Source organism: Lynx canadensis, chromosome C1, assembly GCF_007474595.2.
Source record: "Lynx canadensis isolate LIC74 chromosome C1, mLynCan4.pri.v2, whole genome shotgun sequence".
NCBI lineage: Eukaryota > Metazoa > Chordata > Mammalia > Carnivora > Felidae > Lynx > Lynx canadensis.
In genome coordinates, this window is record NC_044310.1 from 8,370,098 (window position 1) to 8,385,729 (window position 15,632).

The 15,632-nt window shown below is 58.0% G+C and overlaps 1 protein-coding gene across 1 annotated transcript; it reads left to right on the forward strand.

Annotated features, from left to right (window-relative positions):
* Positions 1 to 5,504: 5,504 nt before the first annotated feature.
* DRAXIN (dorsal inhibitory axon guidance protein) lies at positions 5,505 to 14,990 on the forward strand. Its single transcript, XM_030326282.1, has 6 exons — positions 5,505 to 5,955; positions 8,249 to 8,439; positions 9,173 to 9,284; positions 9,714 to 9,803; positions 10,636 to 10,725; positions 14,696 to 14,990. Exons 1-6 carry the CDS (start codon positions 5,505 to 5,507, stop codon positions 14,806 to 14,808), a joined length of 1,047 nt encoding a protein of 348 aa, XP_030182142.1. The 3' UTR covers positions 14,809 to 14,990.
* Positions 14,991 to 15,632: the final 642 nt, after the last annotated feature.

Consider the following 15,632-nt stretch of genomic DNA (forward strand, 5'->3'; position numbering starts at 1 on the left):
CCATGAAATCTGATCCCTAATCCTAATACATAAAACCAATAAAGACAGCCTTTTACGAACAGAGCACCCCACATCCCCCACCAATAATCTCTTCCCCGAATCAAAATCTTCTCCATCTTATGCAGACAGAGCTTCAAGCCTCACTTGCAGCCAGACTCCCTTCAGCCTCCTGCAGAGATGTGCCAGGGGATCAACCATCATTGCCCCCGATTTACCATATTGCCTTAAAGTAAATCAGCAAGAAAAAAGAACTCGTCCTCAGTGACATGAAAGCATGCAGTGGATGTTGGTTGCACTGGTCTGTGGGAGACGGGGCCTCTAACCGGCTTTGGCCGGTCATGTCCAGAAAATTCTGGAACGCGTACATAAGTAGTTGCGAATGGCAACAATTCTTTTATTATTTTTTTTCCCTTCAAAGTTGATTTATTTTGAGAGGGGTGGGGGAGGGGCAGAGAGAGAGAGAGAGAGAGAGAGAGAGACAGAGAGAGAATCCCAAGCAGGCTCCCTACTTCACGGGGCTCAAACCCACAAACCATGAGATCATGACCTGAGCCGAAAGCAAGGGTCGGATTCTTAACTGACCGGGCCACCTGGGCGCCCCCATAACGGTTCTTTTCAACTGCTCACCTTGAGCCCCTGGAACACTCTTCGGTGACCCAGGAGAAGCCCGAGTGACGATGGAGCAGTGCTCGTGTTAAAATTTGAGTAGAGAGCGTGTCTGAGAGTGTGTGTTGTCTTTGCTACAGCTTTCAGAATAGTTTAAAATATTTTTTTTTTTTTAAAGTGATGTTAGGGGGCGCCTGGGTGGCGCAGTCGGTTAAGCGTCCGACTTCAGCCAGGTCACGATCTCGCGGTCCGGGAGTTCGAGCCCCGCGTCGGGCTCTGGGCTGACGGCTCAGAGCCTGGAGCCTGTTTCCGATTCTGTGTCTCCCTCTCTCTCTGCCCCTCCCCCGTTCATGCTCTGTCTCTCTCTGTCCCAAAAAGAAATAAACGTTGAAAAAAAAAATTAAAAAAAATAAATAAAGTGATGTTAGAATCAAACGTTTAAAGCCCTGAAGCATCTCTACCAAATATGGTGGCTCGGATGTCTCGTTTTCACACGTGAGCAGGAGACTCAGCGTCAGGGAGAGGGGTTGATGGGCCAAGTTCTCCCAGTGGGTGGTTGTCTGGCTTACAGCCCGGACTGAGCTCGGCAATCCTCTGCTCTATCAGAGCATCACTGATATTCCTGGCCCAGGATCCCCATCAGACCCACCCCCCACCGCCAGCCCTACTACCCCACCCTCCCCTCCCTCTTCCTCCCTCCCCCCTCCCCCCATCCCAACCCACCGTGTGGCTGGTGAGCTGATCAGCAAGGCAGGAATGTGAGCCCTACATTCCCGGGATGTCCTGGGATGCCCCGGGGGTGGTCCAGCTCCACAGTTGTCTGCCAGGCAGGTGGGGCAGGAAACCCCCTAGTCTCCTGGCCCTAAATGCCAGGCTGTTGGGAGGGGAGGGGCTCAGGAATCACGGTAGACTCCAGCCTCAATTAATTGCCTTCGTTCGCGTGTGCAGCCTTTGGATGGAGACAGCTCCCAGTCAGTTGTCCCCACTGTGTTAAGCCAGTGCCTGGTCCCCTTCTTGGGCCTCGATTGCACTCACAGCAATGACAGATTATGTGGGGGAGGCAGGTGACCCCTGATGAAGCTCAGTGCATGGTCGGTGGTGTGCAAGGACCATCCATGTGCACTGGGTGAGTTGCATCATCTTGAATGTGTGGCTTTACCCTCCCGGAGCCTCGGTTTCCTCATTTTAAAAATGTAGAAAATGACATGCTGTGCAGGGCAGCGGGGAGGGACGCAGGGAGAAGTGGACGAAATCAGTCTCAGCAGCAGCTCCTATGATCACATTTGCTTTTGTTCTGTTTTGCTTTTAATGAGTCACTTAGATCGCAGTTACGAGAGGGCCATCTCTGGGTCGCGGATGGTCTTGAAGTCCCCTCGACAACTCTCATCCAGGGCAACTCCAGGCTGCTGGGGAGGGGATCCGCCCCGGGGGCCCGGAAGGGCGGACTTTGTGAGCAAGCCAGCCGCAGGCGGGGACAACCCTCCAGGGCTGATGGGGGTGGGGGAGGGGGGCCTGCTGCCCCTTTTTTGCCTGGATGCTCGGCGCTTTGTGATGCAGCCTCCAACTGGCTTTCAGAGTGACAGAAATGGATTGGAGCCCCTCATCGCTGTGGATCCCTGGCACGGCTTCTGTTAGCAGCCCACGTTTCCTGAGGCGCTTTGCCAGGCTGGCATCTCAGCTGCTGGGCTGTGCCAAGATCCGCGAACAAATCCCGTGGGCTTGGAGAGAGGGCTTCATGCAGTCGTCAGGGCAAAGTGGTGCCAGGATGCCCAGCCTTCACTCCAGTACTCATGCTCTCTCTCAAACCCACACATGCGCACACGCGTGCGCGCGCGCACACACACACACACACACACACACACACCACCCTAGGAATTTACTTATGTTCTTCTGCTCAGGGTCACTTTGCGCTCAGTCCACTTCCATTCCCATCCACTGTCAGTGCCTGTTATTTGCAGGGTCCTGTAGATGTGATAGGAACAGAGGGAAGAGAGGGACAGAGCCCCCTAGGATCTTTCTGTCCAGTCAGTCTTTAAAAAAGCCTGCCCCGGCACAAGATGGCACATGAGGTCTTCAGGAGCTGGACACACATATGTAGGGGCGTGGTGGGGAGCATTTGTAACTGGGGGACTGACAGGGCTTCCTGGAGGAGAGGACATTTGGGATGGACCCCAGAGGACGGGCAGGATTTGGACAGAGAGAGATGGGGGGGGGGCGCGGGTGGAGAGAGGGGGTTGTTTGAGGCAGAGGGGACAGCCCAAGTGAGAAGAGAGATAGGAAAGGTGGGGTGTGTTTGGGGCCCGGAGAATAGTCTCTGTTGACCGTGAGGGGGAGGAAGTAGAAGTCAAGGCTGCAAAGCCAGGTCGGGGCCACGTTATACAAGGTTTTGAGTGCCGAGGTAAGGAGTCGCTGTTAAATGGGAAGGCAATAGGGAGCCAAGGACAGTTTTGAGCAGGCGAGGGTCACGGTCAGAGGAATCTGTCAGCAGTACGAGCTGCTCTGGGGGCAGGACGGTGCCGATAAGGTCTGGGGAGAGAAATGACTCCCAGTGGGTGCATCGATCGGCACTGCACACTGAAATCCGTTCTTGCTTGTCCCAGGCTGACTCGCGCGTGATTTATGGGGTGCAAAGGAAGGGAAGGGAACAAAGATGGCCCTGAAGCCAGTTGGGGTTACCGTAAACAGACCCACGGCCATTGGAAGACTCTTGGCAACAGGACCCCGGTGGGAGAGAGAGATGCCAATGGGTGGGCTCATGATGCCTGAGGGCGTGGCGATGGGCTTCCTCTTCCGGCTCTGCAGAGGAGGGGCTGTCGTCTGAGACAGTTCCCCGGGCGGGTCAGCGAGCTCACACCTTGGCTCTCAGAGTCACCGACCTGCTTCGCGTCAAGCATGCTGGCCCACGAGGGCCTGTGGGTCTGCCCACCCCTCCTCCTCTGCCTCATCTGGCCTCTTCCTGCACTTCTGGAGTGACCGGCCTCACCCCTCTCTGTTCCCACCACCCCTGCCGGTGAGGGCACTCTGTGGGCTTCTCTCAGGCTATTGTCCCTGTGAGACAGAAGGGCCGCGTGGGGTGGGGGACAGCATCCCACACGGCCTCAAAGCCTTTCTCAGTCCCAGGCAGAGCGAAGCCTGGCCAACCAGCCTGGAGAGGAGTCTGCATCTGCCTCGGGCCCGGAAACAGGGTTCAAGGGGTTCCCCGGGGGCAGAACAATACTTGACTGACAGGCCTTTAGAATGGTCCCCCTCCTCCCGCCCAGCTGCCTCCGGAGCCCAGGAGCACAGGCCCCGGCTGCCTGAGCCCCGGCCTCCAGAGCCCTCATTATGGAAAGGCTGGAGGTGAGGTTGATGGGGCCGAATCCTCGTGTGGCCGCTGAGGTGGACAGCAAGGCAGGCCAGGGCTTCATGGTTTACCGTCTTAGGCACGGAAGGCTGTGTGACGAGACAGGAGCTGTCACGCCATGCCATCCCAGGGTCCCACACGGCTCCTGAGGCTCTCCCGGGACGCGCAGGGGGCTCCCCGGGGTGGGAGGAAATAGGAAGGCCTCTTTCTCTCAGTCGGTGGTTCTAGCAAGATCGGAGCTACAGGCCGCGGAGGCAGGGCCTGGGCCTAGCAGGGGACCAGGGCACTCCAGGCTGGAATGAAAGGAGAGCAGGATAAAGGACCCTGGGACCAGGCAAGGTGGGAGGAGCTGTTCCCCCGCTTCGGCCCCCCACCCCCTCAGAGTGGGTCAGCCTGGCGGGGCCCCGGCCTCCCTGTCCGGCCTGCCCTCCCCGCCCGTTCCGAGAGCCTCACTGGGAGTTGGCTAAAGGCGAAGCTGTGGGTGGGGGAGCCGGGGGCAGGGAGGTTGTGGGGGGCAGGTGGGGCCACAGGGGGTGGTCGCCAGAGTTGGGCACCTGCCCCACCGTCCCCAGCCACAGGCCTCATGAGCCTTAGCTCCGACGTCTTCTGGAACATCCAGGGGTTGCTTCCTCCTCCCACAGGGGGGCGGCGGGGGGAGCAGTGTGTGCCCTGAGGAGGCCCCACTTCTGGTGGGCAATGAAGGGTTATCCTGAGGGTAGGTCAGGGTCAGTTCACCCCACCCTGCAGGGGTCAGAGCCAAGCTTCTTCCCAAGTTGCTCAGCGCCGGCAGAGACAGGGCTGTGTCAGAACCTCCCGGCCCCTTAGAGGAAAAGAAAAGAGCAAAGACAGGGACAGAGCGGTCTTGGGACAGCCACGAGGGAGGTGCAGAGCACAGACGTAGCAATTACATGTATGAGACTTACTAGGTGTGGCTTAACCTCTCTGGGCCTTAGTGGCTGTTCCAGAAAATGCTAGGAGCCACTTCAGAGGCTTGTTGAAAGGACGAAGTGATATGAGTTCCCGCAAAGCTCTGAACCCGATTCCTGCCCGTGGCACGCGCTCAAAGAGGCTGTTCTGTTTGTTCGGAGTTGGGCTTTGAGTCAAGCCTCGGGCAGGACAGGCCTGTTTCTGAGCTTGGAAGGACGCAGCTCATTGCGGGGGACTTGGCAAAGGGCAGAGGTCTGTGCAAAGAGAATTCTAGACTAATCTGGAACCTGGATGCCGCTAAAGCCAATCAAACCAGGACTTCCCAGCCTCGGCGCTGTGGTCTTCCTGGGCCGGCAAGCCTCCTTCGTGGGCCATCCTGTGCTAGTTGTAGGGTGTTTAGCGGCATCCCTGACCCCAGAAGGGGCGGCACTGCCCCGCTATGACAACCGAAAATGTCTCCGGACATTGCCAAATGTCCCCTGGGGGCCAAGTCCCCCTCCATCCCTGCTGAGAGACACCGGGCTATGATGATGTGGGTGAGGGGATTTGCAGAAGTGGGGGAGCAGAAGACGAGGAGGGCTGTTGAGCTGTCTGCTCATGGTGCTGCTTTTCTTACAGACCAGAGCTCATGGCCGGGCCCAGCACCCACGTTGTCCCCATGCTGTTCCTCGCCCTCCTGGTGCTCTCGGAGCTGAGCCTGGCAGGCTCCCTGGGACCTGGAACCCCGGCTCGGAACCTTCCTGAGAATCACATCGACCTCCAGGGCCCAGCACTGTGGATGCCTCAGGCCAGCCACCACCGCCGGCGGGGCCTGGGCAAGAAGGAGCGGGGCCCAGGCATGCCCGGCCGGGCTCAGGATGGGGCTGTGGTCACCACCACCAGGCAGGCCTCCAGGCTGCCAGGGGCAGGGGAGCCGCTGCCCGGGCAGAGTCCTGCAGGCCTGCTGGAGGACAAGGGCCCGCTCCTGGGGCTGGCACTGCCCTACCCGGAGAAGGAGAACCGGTCTCCCGGGTCAGAGAGGGTCAAGAAACGTGGCAGGGAGTTCAAGAGACGCAGGGAAAGGTTGAAACTGCACAGAGGTAGCCGGAGGTCTGCGAGGGGGTGGGGTCCTGCCATGGAAAGGAGGGGTGGGGGGATGAGGGAAGGGCATACCCCAATGGCCAAGGGGACTCCAAGAGGGGGGTGGGGGCGGGCACAAGGGAAGTGGAGAAGTGTCCAGAGGCTCCATAGAGGGCAGGCAGTGGACCCCCAGAGGAGGGGAGGGGGTCTCTCAAAAGTCGGAGTGATCTGGTAAGAGGAGGGAGCTGGGAGAGCCTTGGTGGTGGAGCGTGGGAATGATTCTCCTAGGTCAGGAAGCTCTGCCTTGTGTCTGACCGAAATCCACCCTACTATAAGCCCGGATTAGAGATAGACTAGTTCGGTCCCCAACCAGGGGACTTAACACTTACTCAACTCTGAATCCCAGAGCGGGGACTGAGAGCTCAGACTCTGAAGCTAGGTCTGCCCCAGTTCGGCTGTGGCTCTGCCGCTTACTAGCTGCGTGCCCGGGGCAAGTCCCCTTTCTGTGCCTCGGTGTCCCCTTTTGCAAAACGAGGGTGAGGGCTCCATCTACCCTCAGTGTGGGCTCATAGAGGACTTAGATGCTTAGAATGGCACCTGACAAGCATCACGTGCCGTGAGCAGTAGCTGTTACTAGTTGATTCTCAACTTGCTCTCAGTGTGGAGTCACGGTCCCCTGACCCGGACACGGATGACCCAGGGAGAGACGTGGCGTCCTTATCCCTCCTGCCTCTGTCCTGTTTGTCTCTTGGGGTGCTCCCCCGTGGCCCTGGTCACCTTCTTTAAGTTTCTCCCACATCCCCAAATCCCCGTGAGGGCCTAGCCGCCCCCTGGCCCCGGCCGCCACCTCCTTTGCCCACTCGGTCCCTGAACAAACATGTCCCAACAGCTGGGCCCAGGCAGCTCCTCCTGCCTGACCTGGCCCCAAGGCCACCAGGGGCCGACCAAGTGCCACAAATGTGGGGCAGGTGTTCTCCAAGAGGAGCGTGATGGAGGCTGGGCACCCCACCTCCTGCAACCGCTGGGGTCTTCCTTGCTAGGCCTCCTGAGACCCCCCCCCCCAAGTGGACAGAACACAGTCGAGAGATCCCCACTTAGACTCAGCCTCCCACCCCCTTGGAGGTCACGGTCAGGTTGGGTGGGGGAGGTTGGCATCCTCAAGGACTCACAAGGCATGAACTCATCCTGGCTCAACTCCAGGCCCCAGCTCCATGGGACCAAGGGCCCCCATCCCCCACCCCAAGAGAGTCGGTGTGGCGGGTGAGTGGAGGAGGGGACAGTGCTGGAGGCCAGGCCCGGTACTGCCGACCTGCTGGGGAGCTCTGGCTGACTGGGCCCCAGTTGCCTTGTCTGTAAAATGAATGGAGTGGATTCAATGGTCCCTAAGTCCCCTTTCTACTCTCTGGGGTTTGTTTCCGGAGGGTGGGGTGGCCCCGACTGACCCAATCAAACTCAAAGTCAGATCTTGCCCGAGAAAAAAGAGGCAAGGGTGAGCCCGGGGCCTCCAGCTTCTCTCAGAGCCCCTTTGTTCCTGACCACCTCCAATCCTGCACACTGTCCCCTCACACTCAACTTACCCCAATGCCCACGGGTCTTGGGGGGTGGCATCTGCGGCCAAAGCATCGGCCTTGTGCTCAGATGGACCTGTGTTTGAATGCAGGCTCTGCTGTCCCCTAGCTGTGTGTCCTGAGGCAAGTTGCCTAACCTCTCTGTGCTTCCGTGTCCACACCACCCCCCCAGAGATGAAGCCTGAAGGAGCACCCATCTCCTAAGAGTTCCTACCGTAGTTAGATGAAATAATGCTTGTAAGGAAGGACCCAGCATATAACAGGGCGATGGTTATCACCACATAGGAAGCCCTTGCTTGTACGTGACAAACTGTGGATCTTACCATCTCAAAGACCTCTCCCCATTGCAGTGCCTCTCAGCCTCTCCTAGTCACACCTCACCTCTTCCGGGAAGCCTTCCGTGGTCAATCCCACCAGTTCCCACTTGTTGCACTTACGGCCCCGGCTGTATCCGCTAACCTGACTTGAACTGGCCGGAATGCTGCTTTAGAGAGAGCATCCTTGGGCTGCCTCCTGGGGGCAACACTGCAAGTTCATTCAAGACCTCCCTCCTCTCTCCCCACCACCCCAGTCCCTCGTTTCCACCTCCCCAGGAAGGTGGGCAACAGGAGAGTTGGCTGAGCCCATGGCTTGTCACATAGTCCCTGCTGCCTCCTTGTTTGCAGATGGAAATGTGAGTTGTGCTGTGGGTTGACACAGGGTGGTGAGCAGATAAAGCTCCTGTGTTTCCCACTCCGTGTCTCAGGCCGAGCCTTGGTCCGAGGTCCTAGCTCCCTGATGAAGAAGGCAGAGCCGTCCGAAGACCAGGCACCGGATGCCACGATGGAGGAATCCTCCACCAGCCTGGCCCCCACCATCCTCTACCTAACCACCTTTGAGGCAGCACCTGCCACAGAAGAGTCCCTGATCCTGCCTGTCACATCCCTGTGGCCCCAGGTAAGGGGTCCCAGAAGAGCCTCATCGTATATTTAGGGAGACCGAGGCACAGGGGTGGGAGGGAGCGGGATGAGGCCACCGGGGCTAGAGGCAGACCAGGTCTCCTGATGCCTGTCCAACTCAGCTGCAGCCCGGCAGACGCTCTGTGCTAAAAGCGCTGCTACTGTCTGGGACAAAGGGGTCCTAGGGTTCACTCCAGGGACAGGCAAGAGAGCAGGTGCCAGCTCAGCACACCGGGTCCACATGGAAAAGAGCAGGGACCTCGGGGAAAAATTTTCACACGTACCAACACGTCCTTGTGCACTGATCCAGCCCCGAGACCGCTGGCTGCGAGGTGAACTGAGCGGCGGCCTCGCGGTGCTACAGAGCCAATGACTTGTCAGAGGAGAGAAGGGACAGGAAAGCGAGTGGCTGGGCTTCACCCAACTCCCCGGCTGCATAGGTGTAGAAACCCTGAGCAGGCACGAATGCCTTCCCAGTCCCTCCCTCAGGGGCCTGGCGGATAACTGACCTGTCTGCATTAATACCATCCCGCTGGGGTGGTGGCTGCAGAGTGAGAGAACTGCTTAGGCAGCTGTCCCCGTGTCCCCAGGGCTGGGATTCCAGGCTGCCCAGCAGAGGACGAGCTGGCCTCTAAGGAGCCCTTCCTTAACCCCCTGGTTCTGGGGTCCCATGTTTCGACTCGCACCTGTTGGGAGCTCCAGGCTCCCTCCTCTCCATGTCCCTCCTGCAGGCTCAGCCCAGGCCTGATGGGGAGGTGATGCCCACACTGGACATGGCCTTGTTCGACTGGACCGATTATGAAGACTTAAAACCTGAGGTCTGGCCCTCTGCAAAGAAGAAAGGTACGTCCGCCCAGCCCTCCACCCCCACTCCTGGGTTCTCCCTCACCCCCCTCACTGTCTGTCACGGTGGGGGCCCCGGTGAGCCCAGCCTGACCTACAGGTGTCCAGAGTGGGAGGGCGTGGCGTCTAAATTGGCACTGACACCCACAAGGCAAAGGCTGTTCTCAAGTGCCGATCACACGGCAAACGTGTTCCTCTACCAGCTCGTTTTACCCGAAAAAACAAAACAAAACAAAACTGTTAGGCCCATCCTGCTGTTGAGCCCATTTTAGAGAGGAGAAGACGAAGGCAGAGAGAGCGAGGTAGACAGTCCTGTCCACGTCACACCGTACAGGGGGCAGCGTGAGCACCCAGTCCCCGGCACCCACGTGCCGAGTCTCTCTGCTCTGCTTGGCGTCAGCTTCTGACAGCAGAACTTCTCGTTGCCAGAGAAACACTGGGCTAAACTCTCCAGCGATGGTAACGGAACGTCACCGGCTGAGGGTGAGCCGTGCGACCATCATCAAGACTGCTTGCCAGGTACAGAGCCAGCATCCGCCTCCAGGGCACACGGCTGGGTGCAGGGTCAGGGTTGGGGTGGTGGAGGGGAGGCTGCACGGGTGTGGGGACGCTCCCAGGCACGTGAGCAGGGCCTGTGGGTCCGTGGCCCTAAAAGGGAGAGAAATAACAAAAACCTGAGCTACCTCTTTCCTGAGTGGCGCTGTCATACTTTATTTGCTCCTCATAGCAACCCAGGGAAAGGGACCCTGTCATCCCCAGTGTTTAGACCACCAGCTCCCGGACAGGCCGTTTCCTCTGCAACACATGGCTTTCACCCTGAGTGCAAAGAAAAGGCTTGATTTGGGGTCAGCTGGACAGTCTTCCTAAGAGCTGGCTCGGTGTGTGGTGGGCAAAGCCCTGTCTCGGGTCTACATTGGCCCCCCCGCCCCCCCACCCCCCTGCTGCTCCCCCCCCCACCAGGCAGGCGGCGGGGGGGAGGGGCTTCAGTTTTCCCATCTGTCAAAGTGGACCTTGGCAGCAATGGTCCCTGAAGCCCCTCCCAGCTCCACACCCCCCCCCAGCTGCTCTGCCCCCTCTCCCTGGGAGGCCATCCCACACCCCCTTCGCTCTGCCCGTGCTCTATCAATTGCCCATCTGGGGCAGCTGGGGTCTCTGCCACCCGCCCCTGGGGGGCCTCGGCCATGGCATCCATAGGTGGTCCCAGTAGGGAGCCTTGCGCACCAGATGGCCCACCCTGCCGGGCCACGGCCCTGCCACGGAGATGATAGATCTCCTGTCTAGTGGGACGGCGGGCTCGGCGGTGGGAGGGTCCGGGGAAGCGTGGCCGACCGCGCACTTGCTGTGTGAGCAGGGAGCTGCTGTGACCTTCGGGAACATCTCTGCACGCCCCACAACCGCGGCCTCAACAACAAATGCTTTGATGATTGCATGTGTATGGAAGGTGAGCCCGCACTCCTGGGGGGCGGGGGTCCCCTGGGCTCTGAAGAGGGTGGGCAGAGGGGCCTGCGGCCAAGGAGAGGGTGGAAGAGGGCTTTGGGAGCTGAAAACATGAGCAAGAACAGCTTTGCTCGGTGCCTTCCCAATCTGTGAACTCATTTAGTCTTGATTCCTGGCATCGGTTCTCAGATGTGCTTTTCTCACCTCTTGAAATACAAGCTGGCATGATCTCCTGTGATCTGGAGGTGGGAGAAGGGAGGAGAGGCGCGCATCTCTTTAAATAAGATCACATCTGAGAAGGCTGGTACTTTCATACCAGAATTCTATCCCTGGGGAGGCCTTCCAAGTGTGATAACAAGGGGTGGGGTGGATTTCCCAGCACTGTCCCAGGGGAGGATGCACTTGGCCAGCTACGTCCTTAACTCTTCTGAGCTCCCGCCTGCCCAGGTGCGCCCCGCTGTGCCGGGCTCTTGTGCCGAGAACTTCACTCACACCATCTCCCATAATCTGCACAAGCGTCCCGGGAAAGGGAGCTATTATGATCCCCCTTCCGCACATAAGCAAACGGAGGCACAGAGAGGTTAAGTGACTTGCCCGAACTCACACAGCCAGAGAAGTAGGGGAATGCTTTTAATTTTGCATTCTGAAACATTTCAAACGTACGTGTTAGAAATCATTATTACAACCATTAGCCCCCCCAGAGTGATTTCCCATCATTCTGCATCAGGATTTACAGACTCAATGCCCATCTGTGCCACTTCTCCCCCCCCCACTCAGTTCCCAGTGTGATTTTGAAGCAACTCTTGGGAGTTTACAGATATTTCACCTGTGATTACTTCAGTATATCTCTCTAAAAGAGAAGTACGCTTTTAAAGATAAAATACCAAATGTGAACAATAGTTGCTCGGTATCATTCACTAGCTAATCAGTGTTCACGTGTTCTGAGTGGGAGAATTTGGTCTCAGTCCCTCTACGGACCATCCTGAGATACAAGCCCTGTTTTTACTCAGATTAGCCTCAAAAATTATCTGCGGTGAAAGCAATACAGCTACACGGTCTAGTCAGTCAAGAAATATTTTGTTTGTTTGCTTTGAAAGAGAAAGAGAACAAGCAGGGGAGGGGCAGAGCGAGAGGGGGGAAGAGAGAGAATCCCAAGCAGGCTCCATCCACACTGTCAGTGCAGAGCCCAGCGCAGGGCTCGATCTCACAAACTGTGAGATCATGACCTGAGTCGAGATCAAGAGCCGTACGCCCAACGGACTGAGCCACCCAGGCGTCCCCAAGTCAAGAAATATTTATTGAGTATCAGGTACCGTTCTGGACACTCGAGATTCAGCGGCGAAGAGAACCGGCAAAGTGCACCCACGGATTCCATTCTAATGGGATGAGCGGATACGAAGCAAATAGAGATAAGGTGTCTTTAGAAAGTAATAAGGGCTGTAAAGAAAATAATCCAGGTGGTCTGATGAGGATCAGATTTGTTTTAGGAAGGACAGACTGGAGGGGACAGTGGGGACCAGCCTCCGGAAGATGGAGGGTGTGGGGACGGAGAGAGAGCCCCAGGCAAGAAGCAGGCCAAAGGCGAGGACCTTGGGCAGGAACAAGGCTGGTGTGTTTGAGTGGGCCCGGCATACAGTGGCCGACAGAGAAGGTGGCCCAAGGGCCGGGTGGGAGAAGCTAGCGGGGAGGATCACACGGGACGTTGTCAGCCTTGTTTGAGTTAGAATTGGAAGTCGTAGGCAGGTGTTAGGTGGGAGAGTGACGTGGTCCCTGCTGCAGGATGCTGAGGGACAGGAGTGGAGATAGACGGGACCGACAGGGAGGTGAGGAGAAGGCAGGGTGGGGAGGGTGCAGGGAAACTGCCTTCTGTTACGTGTAGGCAGGGTTGGGGACCCATTTCACAGAGCAGGAGGCTGAGGTATGGAGCCGGCAGGAGGGCACTCCAGTCCAGGTTGGCCAGAACACTTCTGAGGTCCGATCTCAATCCTTGGCCTTCAGGTCCGACCCCGAGCGCCCAGGTGGGGGGGATGCGGCCCTGCTGAGCTGCACCGGCCTGGTTGGTGCCTGGCCGGGTGCTCAGGGGGTGGCCCCACCATCCAGGAATCCTTCCTTCTTTCCTCCCCTGGGCCTCGGGCGGGAGGGGGCAGCTTTCCAGGCATCCGGAAGATACGTCGGCATCCAAAGCCCCATCTGCTCCTTTCCTCTCATCCCTCTGGCACTGGTCGGTCCTGGAAGGAACGCTTGCTTCCTCCTGGGAGACTCAGGCTCCAGAAAAAAAAAGAACAGAAGTGACAACTCAGGCAGCTCATTAAAGATGGCCCGGGAGGCGGCTGTCACCAAGATGCCACACCAGAGGGATCTAGGCGGTGGCCAGGAACCCTCCTGAGGACCAAGAGTCCTGAGGACCTCTGAGAGATCCTGAAATGCTGAACACGGGGCCCAGGGCTTAAGTCCAGCAGTCAGGGCCAGCCTGGGTTCTGGAGGGTTCTGAAGGGGCTTCTGTGGGAACCTGGTACTCCTGCTCATGAATCCCCTCCCCTTTCCAAGTGTCACTTGTGTGGCCACAGGTCTGGAAGCCCAGTGACCCAGGTGTAAATTCTAGGCCACTAAGCACAAACTCTACCCAGCAGCTTGCTCCTTTATTCTCTGGAAGGTGACATAAGTGAATCTTAAAGTAGCAATGTCCTCTCTCCCTGAGGTCACTCCTAACCTGAAGTGGTGGGATTGCTCAGGCCACACTCACATCTCTTTCCACCTGCCACCACCAGGAGGATGTGGCCTTCTGAGGCCTTAAATGAAAAATACATCTACCTGCCGTGTATCCCAGTAGATGCTGGTGGCCATGACAGAGAGAGCTTCAGCTAAGAAACCCTCCCACTGGTGGGCCAGAAGGGCCACACTGACTTTAATTTGGGTGGTCAGGGAGGGTCTCTGAGACGTGAAGGCTGTGAAGGAGCCAGGGATGCAGAGAGCTTGGGAAAGGGATTCTGGCTAAGGGAAAAGCAAGTGCAAAGGCCCTGGGGCAGAGCATGACTGGGTGTTGAGGAAAAGCAAGAAGACTGAGTGTGGCTGGAGTTGGTCAAGAGGAGAGTGGGAAGTGAAGAGGGCAGACGGGAGGCGGGTCCAGGTCCCAGGCGGTCTTGTAAGCCAGAGTGGGAAGTTTGGATTTCTATTTGAGTACCAGGGGGAGCCACAGGAGGTTTATAGGGGAGGGCAGAATCTGCATCCCTTTACACATTTTTTTTTTCAACGTTTATTTATTTTTGGGACAGAGAGAGACAGAGCATGAACGGGGGAGGGGCAGAGAGAGAGGGAGACACAGAATCAGAAACAGGCTCCAGGCTCCGAGCCATCAGCCCAGAGCCTGACGCGGGGCTCGAACTCCCGGACCGCGAGATCGTGACCTGGCTGAAGTCGGACGCTTAACCGACTGCGCCACCCAGGCGCCCCATTTTACACATTTTTTAATAGACCATCTTTTTTAGCAGCTTTGGGATTACAGAAAACTTGCACAGAAAATACAGTTCTCCTGTGCCCTCTCCCCCCACCCCCCTGCATGGTTTCCCCTGTTATCTTGCATTAGTGTGGTATGCTCTTTACAGTTGAAGAACTGTCTTGATAAAGCCCATGGTTTGCATTCGGTTCACTCTCGGCATTGAGCATTCCACGGGTTTTGATAAATGCATCATGTGTCCACCATTCCAGTATCACAGAACAGCTTCACGGCCCCGAACAGCCGCTGTGCTCCGTCTCTGCATCCTTCCTCCCCCACCCCACCCCCCGCCCATTGTCTTTTCTAAGCCCACTCCGGCTGCCGTGTGTTGAGTGGGTGGGTTTTAGGGCAGCACAAAGAAGGGGTGGTGAAAGTGTGCGGGGCGGTGGGGGCGGGGGTCCCAGAGGATGCGATGCGGGGAAGGAAGGGGCGGGCCCTGGCGGTGGGCCCCCCCCTGACCCCCTTGACTCTCTTCGCTCAGGGCTGCGCTGCTATGCCAAATTCCACCGGAACCGCAGGGTCACACGGAGGAAGGGGCGCTGCGTGGAGCCGGAGACGGCCAACGGCGACCAGGGATCCTTCATCAACGTCTAGCGGCTCTGCGCGAGGCGCCTCCCCGCCGGCCTGGGGACCGCGCGCGCGCCGAGGTTTGGAGAAGCCGGGCAATTTGTTCAGAACTAGCAGTGCGAGATCGGATGGGGACTAGATGATCGAGGCTGCAGGCGCCAGCCCAGGACACTCAGCCCCGGCAGGGGAGCCCTGGGCGAACTGCCCCCGCCCAGGAGCCGAGCTGCGGCACACCTGCGCCCACCTCCCGGCCTCCGGAGGACCCACGAGGCCCCCGCGGCCCCGGGGGGAACCGCGTACTCCGCGATGGCAATGTCGAGACTGCCCTCTACTGCCCGACCTCAGCACTGCAATGGAGAGGTTTCTGAGCGCGTAAAGGGACCACTCCCAGAGACAAGAGAACCCGAGGAGCTGAACGCGGGAACACCTCTGCCGTACCTGGCACTGTGCTAAATGCGTGCCATACGTTATCTCTCTTAGTTATCACAATGACCTTTCAGAGTGGGCATTATCACCGTTTTATAGGTGAGGAAAACCGAGGCAGAGTTAGTTATGACTTGTCCAGGGTCCCAGATCAATGCTCCTCAAACCTTAACCTGTGTAAGAACCCCTGGGGAGATCTGGCTCAAATGCAGATTCTGGCTCAGTCGCTTCTGCATTTTTAACAAGCTCTGAGGGGGGGGGGGCATGCTGCTGATGCTGATGGGGACCCCACTGAGAGCACCCAGGTCCTAGGGAGTAAACGCCAGAGCCGGGATTTGAACCCAGGTCAAGCCTGTCGCCTTCCCCAGGCCCCAAGGGTGGTTGCTTGTCCACAACCAAGGATTTATCCCAGGTTCTCCAGGGCTTTC

Bases quoted from the DNA above. Each gene is read 5' to 3' on its own strand.
- DRAXIN (XM_030326282.1), top strand. From the start codon at position 5,505: ATGGCCGGGCCCAGCACCCACGTTGTCCCCATGCTGTTCCTCGCCCTC. The intron at 5,956-8,248 runs GTAGCCGGAGGT...TCCGTGTCTCAG, and splicing joins AAGGTTGAAACTGCACAGAG to GCCGAGCCTTGGTCCGAGGT. The intron at 9,285-9,713 runs GTACGTCCGCCC...TCTCGTTGCCAG, and splicing joins GCCCTCTGCAAAGAAGAAAG to AGAAACACTGGGCTAAACTC.